Source organism: Chlorocebus sabaeus, chromosome 16, assembly GCF_047675955.1.
Source record: "Chlorocebus sabaeus isolate Y175 chromosome 16, mChlSab1.0.hap1, whole genome shotgun sequence".
Lineage (NCBI taxonomy): Eukaryota > Metazoa > Chordata > Mammalia > Primates > Cercopithecidae > Chlorocebus > Chlorocebus sabaeus.
Window position 1 is genome coordinate 27,892,428 of NC_132919.1, and position 12,821 is coordinate 27,905,248.

At 42.3% G+C, this 12,821-nt stretch overlaps 1 protein-coding gene across 10 annotated transcripts in view; it reads right to left on the reverse strand.

Moving 5' to 3' along the window:
* Positions 1 to 12,821, reverse strand: part of SSH2 (slingshot protein phosphatase 2) — a 302,660-nt gene that overhangs the window by 31,574 nt on the left and 258,265 nt on the right. For all 10 annotated transcript variants that reach the window (XM_008010924.3, XM_008010921.3, XM_073004801.1 and 7 more), the window contains 3 exons: positions 12,494 to 12,587; positions 12,231 to 12,359; positions 162 to 208 (listed from right to left, as the gene is read on the reverse strand). In XM_008010924.3, coding sequence (XP_008009115.2) covers positions 162 to 208; positions 12,231 to 12,359; positions 12,494 to 12,587 — 270 coding nt within the window. The remainder of the gene's footprint in view (positions 1 to 161; positions 209 to 12,230; positions 12,360 to 12,493; positions 12,588 to 12,821) is intronic.

The following is a 12,821-nucleotide window of genomic DNA, read 5'->3' on the forward strand; positions in this document are numbered from 1 at the left end:
CCAGCTGTTTTTATTTTTCTTAGATTACATCTGATTAGAATCAGTCGGATGCAACTCTTAAGATTAAAGTTATCCACTGATACCTCTTTGATGGGAAAAGGAAAAGATAAAACAGGGACTTCTGTCACACAGGAGTGCCAGCTACTGCTTTGTGTGCTTACCCTCGGTTCTGTAAGTCCTCTAAGTTGGAGGCATTCCATTCTGAGCCCTATGGAGCCAAAAAGACAAGATTAAGGAGTATTAGCAAACTAACCAAATAACAATACTTGAAAAGGAGCGAGGGAAGGAGAACTTTCAAAAAGAAGACTAATATCATCCACCCAGTACCCTTTAAGTTGCCAGGCACTTCATATGTTATCACATTTAGTTTCCACAAATGATAGAGTAAGAATGTTATTTTCATCTTCATTTTTACAGATACAAAAACCAACTCATAGTATTCAAATAATTTTTGCCCATGATCATAGAGCAGCAGAAGTGTCTTTAACTATCATCCAATTTAAATTAGGTATCTTCTGTTATTCTTGCTTATAGTAATCTGATACTTTCCTCAACAGCATGTATCACAATTTGCACCTATATATTTATTTACGTGCTTACTTTCTAACTACCTTTAACATAAGCTCCTAGAGGTCAGGAACTAGCTCTTTTCTTCCCGATGGAAACCCACGCACCTTGCACAGTGCCTGGCACCTGGTAAGTGCTCAATAAACATTTGCTGAATTTTTAATAGATATAAAAGCAGCATTATTATGCATTGAACTACAACTTATTCCAAAGCTCACACTCCTTTTTTTCTGAGACAGCGTCTCGCTCTGTTGCCCAGACTGGAATGCAATGGCGCAATCTCGGCTCACTGCAACCTCTGCCTCCCAGGTTCAAGCGGTTCTTCTGCTTCAGCCTCCTGAGTAGCTGGGATTACAGGTGTGTGCCACCATGCGCAGTGAATTTTTGCATTTTTTAGTAGAGGCGGGGTTTCACCATGTTGGTCATGCTGGTCTCAAACTCCTGACCTTGTGATCCGCTTGCCTAAGCCTCCCAAAGTGCTGGGATTACAGATGTGAGCCACTGCACAGGGCCGCTCACACTCTTTTTAGTGCATCTAAGGAGTTAAAGTTGCATCTAAGGAGTTAAAGGACAGAACTTGTGTGTGGCAGGAGAAAACAGTGAAATAGCAGATTCTGTCAAATGAGGGAAGCATTACATGTAAAATTTTAAGATAGGGATAAATGGCAAACTTTGGGGGAGGAGTTTCTGTCGATGACCTGGAGGACACAATGATTAATATTTTGCCACATTTGCTTTCTTTCAGTACATATCATACTTTTTTCCCCCCGAACCATCTGAGAGCAATTTGTGCACCATGATACTTAATTTCAATACTTGAGCATGTATCATCTAAGAACATTTTCTTACATAATATCATGATCATACCAAAGACATGTAACATTAATACAATAACCTAATATACTATACATATTTGAATTTCTACAAATGTCCCCAAAATGTCCTTTATATTTACTCAAAGATAATTCTTCACATTTAGTTGTCATGTCTCTATCCTCTAGCTACATTTTTTTTTTTTTGAGATGGAGTCTCGCTCTGTCGCCCAGGCTAGAGGGCAGTGGTGTGATCTTGACTCACTGCAACCTCCACCTCCGGGGTTCAAGCGATTCTCCTGCCTCAGCCTCCTGAGTAGCTGAGATTACAGGCAAGCATCACCATGCCCAGCTGATTTTTGTATTTTTAGTAGAGATGGGGTTTCACCAGGTTGCCCAGGCTGGTCTTGCACTCCTGATCTCAAGTGATCCGCCTGCTTTGGCCTCCCAAAGCGTGGGGATTACAGGCGTGAGGCACTGCACCCAGCCTACTTTCTTTTTTTCTTTTTGAGACAGGAGTTTCGCTCTTGTTGCCCAGGCTGGAGTGCAATGGCACAATCTCTGCTCACTGCAACCTCCTCCTCCTGGGTTCGAGTGATTCTCCTGCCTCAGTCTCCCGAATAGCTGGGATTACAGGTGCCTGCCACCATGCCCAGCTAATTTTTTGTATTTAGTAGAGACGGGATTTCACCATGTTGGTCAGGCTGGTCTCAAACTCCTGACCTCAGGTGATCTGCCTGCCTCGGCCTCCCAAAGTGCTGGGATTACAGGTGTGAGTCACTGCGCGCTACTTTTTTTTTTGAGACAAAGTCTTGCTCTGTTGTTTAGGCTGGAGTGCAGTGGCACACTACAGCCTTGAACTCCTGGGCTCAAACTATCCTCCTGTCTCAGCCTCCTGAGTAGCTGAGACTACAGGTGGGCAGCACCATGCCTTGCTAATTTTTTTACTTTTGTTTGAGAGAGATGAGGTCTCACTATGTTGCCCAGGCTGGTCTCAAATTCTTGGCTTCAAGTGATCCTCCCCACCTTGGCCTCCCAAAATGTTGGGATTGCAGGAGTGAACCACCACACCCAGCCTAGCTTTAATCTACAACAGTCCATCTTCTGCTTTCTTTGGGAGTGTGGGAGGGGATCTTTCATAATATTGACATATTGACATTTTTGTAGACTCCACATCTGTTATCTTGGAGAATTCCCCACGATCTGTATTTTATTTATTTATTTATTTTTGAGACGGAGTCTTACTCTGTTGCCCAGGCTGGAGTGCAACGGCACAATCTTGGCTCACCTCAACCTCTGCCTCCTGGGTTCAAGGGATTCTCCTTCCTCAGCCTCCTGAGTAGCTGGGATTACAGATGCATGCCACCATGCCCAGCTAGTTTTTGTATTTTTAGTAGAGATGGGGTTTCTCCATGTTGGTCAGGCTGGTCTTGAACTTATGACTTTGTGATCCGCCCACCTCGGCCTCCCAAAGTGCTGGGATTACAGGTGTGAGCCACCGTGCCCGGCAAAAAGACTTTTTTTTTTTTTTTTTGAGACGGAGTCTCGTTCAGTCGCCCAGGCTGGACTGCAGTGGCGCGATCTCGGCTCACTGTAAGCTCTGCCTCCCGGGTTCACGCCATTCTCCTGCCTCAGCCTCCCAAGTAGCTGGGACTACAGGCGCCCGCTGCCACGCCTGGCTAATTTTTTGCATTTTTAGTAGAGACGGGGTTTCACCATGTTAGCCAGGATGGTCTCGATCTCCTGACCTTGTGATTTGCCCGCCTCGGCCTCCCAAAGCGCTGGGATTACAGGCGTAAGCCACCGCGCCCGGCCTGTATTTTTTTTTTTTTTTAAGAGGTGGGTCTCGTTATGATGCCCAGGTTGGAGCTCAGTGGCTATTCACAGGTACCATCATTGTGTGCTATAGCCTTGAACTTCTGCCTCAAGTGATCTTCCTGCCTCAGCCCCCTGAGTACCTGAGACTGCAAGTGCATGCCACCATACCTGGTTTGTATTCAATTTTAGAGTGACTTTTCTATTATTTTCCATTTAATATTTTGGGCATACAAAAAAAAAGTCAAAATCTTATTAAAAAGTAAACTTAGAGCTCGGGCGCAGTTGCTCACGTCTGTAATCCCAACACTCTGGGAGGCCGAGGCGGGCGGATCACCTGCGGTTGGGAGTTCGAGAGCAGCCTGACCAACATGGAGAAACCCTGTCTCTCTGGGTGTGATGGTGCATGCCTGTAATCCTAGCTACTCAGGAGGCTGAGGCAGGAGAATCGCTTAAAACCAGGAGGCGGAGGTTGTGGTGAGCCGAGATTGCGCCATTGCCCTCCAGCCTGAGCAACAAGAGTGAAACTCTGTCTCGGAAAAAAAAAAAAAAAGTAAACTTAGAAGTCTCACTCTCAATCCTCTTTAATTCCTAACGGTGACATTTTCATTAGTTTCTGATTTATTCTATTTTGAAAAAATACAAGCAAACATATACTTATTGCTATTTCTTACTCATATTACCAATTCTTACACGAAAGTAACATGCTACATATAATTTTTTATTCATTGCTTTCATTTTACATATATTTCATTTTATATATCCTCAAAACCACTAAATGTAACAGTTCATAGAGATTTTATTCTTTCCTATATCTGCATAGTACTTCACGAGTAGTGACATAATAGTTTATTTAACTAGTCTCCTATGAGTGATGTTTCTTATTTGTGGAAGCAGGTTTGCTGGGTCGAAGGCAGAATACAGTTTTGTTAAACACTGCTAAATTTCCCTCCACAGAGGCTGAAACAATTCTGTGGTCCCACCAGCAATGCATGAGAGCACCACTTTCCCCACAGCCTTTCCAATAAACTGTGTGGTTAAGAATTTTTGCCAATATGATAGGTGTCTCAGTGTAGGTTCAATTTGCATTTCTCTTAGAAGTAAGAGTGAGCAACTTTTCATTGTTTAAGGTCTATTTTCTATCTTTGAGCTATCTGTTCATATCTTCTGAAAAGACAGACATTTTATTATTTATTTATTTATTTATTTGTTTTGAGACGGAGTCTCGCTCTGTCACCCAGGCTGGAGTGCAGTGGTGCGATCTTGGTTCACTGCAACCTCTGCCTCCTGGGTTCAAGAGATTCTCCTGCCTCGGCCTCCCAAGTAGCTGGGACTACAGGTGCGTGCCACCACTCCCAGTTAATTTTTGTATTTTTAGTAGAGACGGAGTTTCACCATGTTGGTTAGGATGGTCTCCATCTCTTGACCTTGTGATCTGCCCGCCTCAGCCTCCCAAAGTGTTGGGATTACAGACATGAGCCACTGTGCCTGGCCACCCTCTCTGTCTTTATTTGTAAAATGAAAACACCCTCCTCACCCCAGTCCTATATATTTAATGGGTACCTTTCCCTCACATTATACATGCAAATTTTTTCCCATATTCCCTCTCTCTGTCATAAATCCTCCTGCAGACTCTGTCCTTTCTCTCTTTCCTTCATGGCTTCATAGAAATAAAGTCAAATACTCACTTTCTGGATGGGCGCAGTGGCTCACACCTGTAGTCCCAGCACTTTGGGAGACTGAGGTGGGTGGATCACCTGAGGTCTGGAGTTTGAGACCAGCCTGGCCAACATGGTGAAACCCTGTCTTTACTAAAAATACAAAAATTAGCCTGGTGTGGTGGTGTGTGCCTGTAATCCCAGCTACTTGGGAGGCTGAGGTATGAGAATCACTTGAACCCGGGAGGTGGAGGTTGCAGTGAGCCAAGATAGCACTATTGTACTCCAGCGTGGGCAAAAAGAGTAAAACTCTGTCTCAAAAAAAAAAAAAAAAAAAAAAAAAAAAAAAAAAAAAAAGCAAATACTCACTTTTTCTATTTCCTGGTTTCTCACATGTCTCATCCATAGCACTTGGGCCTCCACTCTCATCACTCTTGCTGATGTTACTAATGACCTCTCCTAATTGTCTTATCACCACTGTATCCTTATTCCATTGGCCTTCTCTAAGTATCTATCTGATATGGCTCATCATGCTCTCCTTCTAGAAAAAGATCAGACTGTACAAATACCTAGTCTCATGCCTCACACAATAAAGAGGATCGACAAATGTTTATTAATTGGAAGATCAAATGTGACCAGGAAACGAAGCACTATGAAAATTCTCAAGTGTTGTGTAAGTACTATCATATTACAGGTGATCTGTAATCTGGCCATTGAACTGGGAGAGCTCAAGGACACTGTGCTCAAGTTCCATTTAGGAAAAGGTCAGTAAGTGATGTACAAGCAAGGGCCCTGCTGGCTTGTTTTAAAAAAAGATGGGAGGCTCTGAAGGCTCTGCTCAATCTTAGAAAACAAGCTCCCGCACCAAAGAAATAGGTAAGAACTACAAAGGACTTCAAGGAGACAGATGCCAAACAATAGGGGCTGAGAGGTTAAACTGGAGCCAGCGAAATGTGACCACCTCACTTCTTAATTTAGAAATCTAAATTCTTCATGGAACTCTGTCCAGTTAGATGACAATAACACTGACGTGATGGATAAAGTCCCTGGTTTTCATCTACCTGTCCAGAGAAAGTTCAACCTGACAATGTGAAGTGATACCTATCCATTGGCAAATGAATTAAAGGCACTGGTTACTGACTCACTGAAGCCCATATAAAGTGACTTGGGCTACAGTTAGTGCTGCTTCAGGTTCAATCTGAAAGACCTGGAGACCACTTGGTATAATTACATTTCTGTCCTCAATACAAATGCTATGTATATTAGACTTCTGGGGCCCTTTGCAGACCCAATTTTTCCCCCCATGCTTCATAGGCTTACGGTGACAATTCTCCCGGGGTTTCCATTATGTTCTATGTAATTATGTAAAGCATTTTCTAATTTTACTGAAGTACAAAATGAAACATTTGGACTATAATACATTTTAAAGTAAGTTCATTTCCATCTTTTACTTCGGTTCCCTTGCACTGTACGCTGGCCCAAAGACCCAAGTAACTGATTTCTTTTCATGTTATCCTCAGGAAATAGCCTTGCTGGAGTCCAACTGTCCAAGGAAAATAGAAGAGGACAGCACATTTATAGCAAATAAGGACTGTACTGTGGGAGTTCTGCTAAGATAAATACAACTTGACATAATATCCAAGGACTGGTATCTCTGTCCATATTTTATCATATCATTTCTATAAGCCTCAATACTGTAAGTCACATTACTGTGGCAACCAGGCATAAGCTCTTTATTAACTTTTCCTTCTAAGAGAAGTTTATGCCACACCTCCATTCAGGCACAAAAATCATGAATATGATAAAATAATCCTTTTGATTACTGTCTCATCTATTTACACACCCTCTGTTTCTCTGCATCTACAGTAAAAGTAACCAATTTGATGACTTTTTTTTTTTTTTTTTGAGACAGAGTCTCGCTCTGTGTCCCAGGCTGGAGTGCAGTGGCGTGATCTCCACTCACTGCAAGCTCCGTCGCCTCCCGGGTTCACGCCATTCTCCTGCCTCAGCCTCCCGAGAAGCTGGGACTACAGGTGCCCGCCACCACACCTGGCTAATTTTTTTGTATTTTTAGTAGAGACAGGGTTTCACCATGTTCACCAGGATGGTCTCGATCTCCTGACCTCATGATCTGCATGCCTTGGCCTCCCAAAGTGCTGGGATTACAGGCGTGAGCCACCACGCCCGGTGAGGATGACTTATTTTTTAATTTATTTTATTTTATTATCTTTTTTGAGATGGAGTCTTGCTCTGTCGCCCAGGCTGGAGTGCAGTGGCGCGATCTCCACTCACTGCAAGCTCCGCTTCCCGGGTTCACACCATTCTCCTGCCTCAGCCTCCCGTGTAGCTGGGACTACAGGCGCCTGCCACCGTGCCCGGCTCATTTTTTTAAATGTATTTTTAGTACAGACGGGGTTTCATCATGTTAGCCAGGATGGTCTTGATCTCCTGACCTCGTGATCTGCCTGTCTCGGCCTCCCAAAGTGCTGGGATTACAGGCATGAGCCACCGTGCCCGGCCTTATTTTTTTAACTTTTAAGTTCAGGGGTATATATGCAGGTTTGTTACATAGGTAAACTTGTGTCATGGGGGTTTGTTGTACAGATTACTTCATCACACAGGTATTAAGCCTAGTACCCACTAGTTATTTTTTTCCTGATCCTCTCCCTAGGCTGAATTTTTCTCTGAAAAGGAAACACTTTCTAAAAAGATGTCAAATACTGTAATGTCAAATCTTGGAAAAGATAATCAGCAGTAAAAGTTCTGACTATTTTTTAAATTCACGAGCAAAATTACTGGTTATGTGTCCAATATACTTGTTTGCCTGCTTTTCTGCAAAGGGTCTCTGTCAACATCTAGCTTTTTCTCAGCCAAATCGTACAGCCTCCAGGAGAGCTGTTGATACTGAAACTTAGTTGGGCAAAGGCTTCCAGCTCAGAGAAGTGATATGCTTGTAAGGGTGTAGAATCTCTTTTTCTAGAAACAACCTGGCTTCCCACCAATCAATTCTCTCTTCTCAATGCAGCTTTTATTTAAGCTATAATCTACACTTTCCCACTCCATACCAGCTGGATACTTTCCTTAATACACAGATCTCTGTGCAGTACACTGCAGAGCTGAGCATTCTTCCAAAGGGAGGGAGAAATCCTGTTGCCTCTCTTTACTCAATCTGGTTGAGCTCCAGGCATGGCAGCTATGCACAAGATGAGATGACTTTGCAGAAAATCAACACCACTTGCAGCTAGAATGCCTCTTTTTCCATGTCAACTGCTGGGAAACCCAGCAGGGCAAAGACTCAATGGAGAAGAGATAGGGATTTGGACATAGGATATGGCAGTGTTAACAAAGGGAGGAAGCCACCAAGGAACAAGTATAATAAGATGTTTAGACAACTTGTTCATGCATTTACTTTGTTAGGTAGGAGTTAAATTACAGGGTTCCTCAATTTTGAAGCTTTTTTTTCCCCCCAAATAAATATTCACAATGGAAAGAAAATGTCCATTTTCTAGAATACAGAATTATACCTGAAGCTGAAGACATTTTCACTTGTTCAAAAATATGTACATATATACACAATGCTGATGTGCAAAAAAAGTACACAGATGTGTATTTAAAAAAACACTCTATGTGATACTCTAATAGTGAATACATGTAATAAATTTGTCCAAATCCATACAACGTACAACACCAAGAGTGAACTCTACTGTAAACTATGGGCTTTAGTTTATAATGATGTGCCAATGTAGACTAATGAGCTGTAACAAATGTACCACTCCGGTGGAGGAGTTGACAATGGCACAGACTATGCATGTGATGGGATAAGTTGTAGATGGGAAATCTCTATACCTTTTGCTCAATTTTGCTGTGAACCTAACACTGTTCTTTAAAAAAATAAAAGTTGGCTGGGCGCAGTGGCTCACGCCTGTAATCCCAGCACTTTAGGAGGCCAAGATGGGCGGATCACGACGTCAAGAGATCAAGACCATCCTGGCTAACACGGTCAAACCCCATCTCTACTAAAAATATAAAAATTAGCTGGGTGTGGTGGTGGGCGCCTGTAGTCCCAGCTACTTGGGAGGCTGAGGCAGGAGAATGGCATGAACCTGGGAGGCAGAGCTTGCAGTGACTGGAGATCGTGCCACTGCACTCCAGCCTGGGTGACAGAGCAAGACTCCATCTCAAAAAAAAAAAAAAATAAATAAATAAAAATAAAAAAATTAAAAAACAAAGTCAATGTATTATATCTGTGTGTGTATACACAAAAATATATATGTACATCTATAAATAAAAGTAAAAAAGATTGGAGCTGGGGGCAGTGGCTCATGCCTGTAATCCTGGCACTTTGGGAGGCTGAGGTGGGTGGATCAGGAGTTCGAGGTCAGTCTGGTTAACATAGTGAAATCCCATCTCTACTAAAAATACAAAAAAATAGCCGGGTGTGGTAGTGTGTGCCTGTAATCCCAGCTACTCGAGAGGCTGAGGCAGGAGAATCATGTGAACCTGGGAGGTGGAGGTTGCAGTGAGCTGAGATCATGCCACTGCATTCCAGCATGGGTGACAGAGCGAGACTCTGCCTCAAAGAAAAAAAAAAAAAAAAGATTGGAAGGCAATATTATATAACAAAAGATGATGGTGATTATCAGTCTTGATGATTAAATAAATATAATAATCTATTGTCTTCTAAAAGTTTTAAAAATGAACATGGATTATCATTATTTTTAGACAGGGTCTCACTTTGTTGCTCAGGGTGGAGTGCAGTGGCATGATCATGGCTCACTGTAGCCTCCAACTCCCAGGCTCAGGGGATTCTCCTGCTTTGGCCACCTCAAGTGCTGGGATTACAGGTGTGAGCCACCACACCTGGCCAGAATTATTTTATTTATTTATTTTTTTGAGACAGAGTCTAGCTCTGTCGCCCAGTTTGGAGTACAGTGGCGCGATCTTGGCTCACTACAAGCTCCGCCTCCTGGGTTCATGCCATTCTCCTGCCTCAGCCTCCCAAGTAGCTGGGACTACAGGCGCCTGCCACCATGCTCAGCTAATTTTTTTGTATTTTTAGTAGAGACAGGGTTTCACCATGTTAGCCAGGATGGTCTCGATCTCCTGACCTCGTGATCCACCTGCCTCGGCCTCCCAAAGTGCTGGGATTACAGGTGTGAGCCACCGCGCCCGGCCCAGAATTATTTTTTTTAATAAGAAAAAAACTCAAGACAGAAGATTACACCTGACAATAATGAAATCATGGTATTAATCTACTGGCACAAATGCTCAAATGCATTTGTAGTTGATTAGGGAAATGTAATTTTGGGGAAATTGGATTGTTTTTTCTGCTTACAATACTATTAAAATTTGCTTGCATGGCCTAAAATATACCATTTGAGGAGTAGTTCTTGAGTGGGTCAAGAACACAGGGAAGCACGCATGAAATAAAACAGGTTGATCAGTCAGAAACTGACTGTATTTGATCTTCATCATGTTTATATTCTTTTAAGTGTTAAAAGCCAAGCTCAATGGGAAACTTGACTCCCAAGTTTGCAGCTTCAGTCACATGAGCTCCTTTTGACTACAGGTATTTGCCCTTCATAAAAATTAGTCTTCAAAAAAAAAAAAAAAAAAAAAAAAAAACAAAAAACAGTTGGGAGGGCCCCACAGCATGAGTGATTCACAAGTTTTCTATAGATAACACAAAGTTTCTTTCCAACAATACAAGAGCAGGATGTATCTGAATCCTTGTGGAAGTATACATAAGAGACAACAAAGCCAGGTGCCTTGCAAATGGAAAAGCCAATGCCAGTTTTGCAGTATGATCTACAACCAGAAATGCCAACACATATTGGTCAGTTAAAGTAATGGAAAGTAAGTCCCCCTCCCAGCTCACAGCTTTTCATGAGTAATTTCATAGCTAATACACCACTATGAATCACTCTAGACACATATATCCTAGAGTGTCAACAAGTTATTTCAGGGCACAAGTCTTCAAAGGCATAGTCTGAGTGTCTCATGAAATAAACACTTGAATATTCAGAGTGAGGTGGATCCAGTTTAGTCAGTTCCTGAGCATTTATTCCCCTTCTCTTGTGTTTCCCAGCTTCTAATCATTTCACAGTTTATAAAGGTTCTCAAGAAGAGAAAGGAAGTAAAATTCAAACCAACTGATTGACTTCCTTGTAAGCATTTTTGGTGAAAGTGTGGGAAGTGGACACAAAATGAGGTTTTGGCATTCTCCATTGATTTTAATTATTCTTGTTAACTTTGTTCCCACTACATGTACAGATAAGAACTAAAACTCTAACATTTGAGAGAGAAATAGGTTTTAGGATTTTAGAAGCTTTCATAATCTACCTGTCAGAGAGGTCTTCTTGGGCTAGTTACAAGGTCACTAAATGTTCAGGAACCATGAAGAACAATTTTTAGTCACCAATTTTTTGGTAACCGTAAAAGTAGGGACTCAAAGTGTAGCTACAAGGTTTCATATGTTTGAAAGTCCAGTAGTCTCATCTCTCAGTTATATAGTAGCTCCCACCAGCTCTGCTCAGACATATCAGACCTTAGACACATTTGGCAGATTTGAGAGTGACCTTAAAGGATCATCCTATTTCGTGTCAGGTGTGACGGCTCATGCCTGTAACCCCAGCACTTTGGGAAGGATGAGGTAGGCGGATCACTTGAGCTCAGGAGTTCGAGACCAGCCTGGGAAACATAGTAAAACCCCATACCCACAGAAAATACAAAAATTAGACGGGGGTGGTAGCACATGCTTGTGGTCCCAGCTACTCAAGAGGCTGAGAAGCGAGAATCACTTGAGCCTGTGAGGTTTAGGCTGCACTGAGCCGAGACTGTGCCACTACACTCCAGCCTGGGCAATAGAGCAAGACCCTGTTTCAAAAATAAAAATTAAAAATGAGGGCCAGGCACAGTGGCTCATGTCTGTAATCCCAGCACTTTGGGAGGCCAAGACGGGCAGATCACCTGAGGTCAGGAGTTCAAGACCAATGTGGCCAAGATGGCAAAACACCGTCTCTACTAAAAATACAAAAATTAGCTGGGTGTGGTGGTATGCACCTGTAGTCCCAGCTACTCGGGAGGCTAAGGCAGGAGAATTGCTTGAACCCGGGAGGCAGAGGTTGCAGTGAGATGAGATCGTGCCACCGCACTCCAGCCTGGGCAACAGAGCGAGACTCCGTCACACACACACACACACACACACACACACAAGTAATAAAATAATTAGGAAGTGATGAGGTTTGAGTACTTATCACTTTTGTCTTTAATGTAAGTTACATTTTATTGATGTATAATAAAATTTAACAATTACCCCCGCCCATGAGTCCATATGGGTTAGCTTTAGCACACCACTTAAAGTGGCCTTAAAACTTACCAAGAACACATGCTCAAATATTTGTGTAGGGCTATCCATTTGACCAAGAATCACTATCATTTCATTGTCTATAAATTCCTTGAATTCCCGCAAGTTGCACACCATTTGCATTTCCAACTCTGTTCTTATCTGAAACAAAGATGACATATTGTACCCATCTCTTAAAGTCCCTCTATACTTTCAACCATGCACTATTTCCAGCCCCACACCTACTGTTATACAACTGCTAGCATTGGAACAAACAAGGACTCAAGGTCTCTTACCTCTTTGGATGTAATATTCTCCAAATCCTTCTGCATCATGATCTCCCTTAATTTGGTTTTAATTAGCCTTTCTGTTCGTTCACGTTCAGTAGGTCTGAAAAGAGAGAAATAACGATTATTCTTAAGCAGGAATTTGACTAAGTTAATGAATGTACCATTTGATTAGGCTTCCAATTTAGCAAACCTTGCCTTTGTTACCCTCAAATTCATATTGTGGAAGCATGGCAAAATAAAATCATATTTTAAAAAGCTTATTTTCAGAATGTACAGAATTTAAACATGTTAGAAATTATTACTTTGAAGAGGTTATATGTGTCTAAAGCGCTTA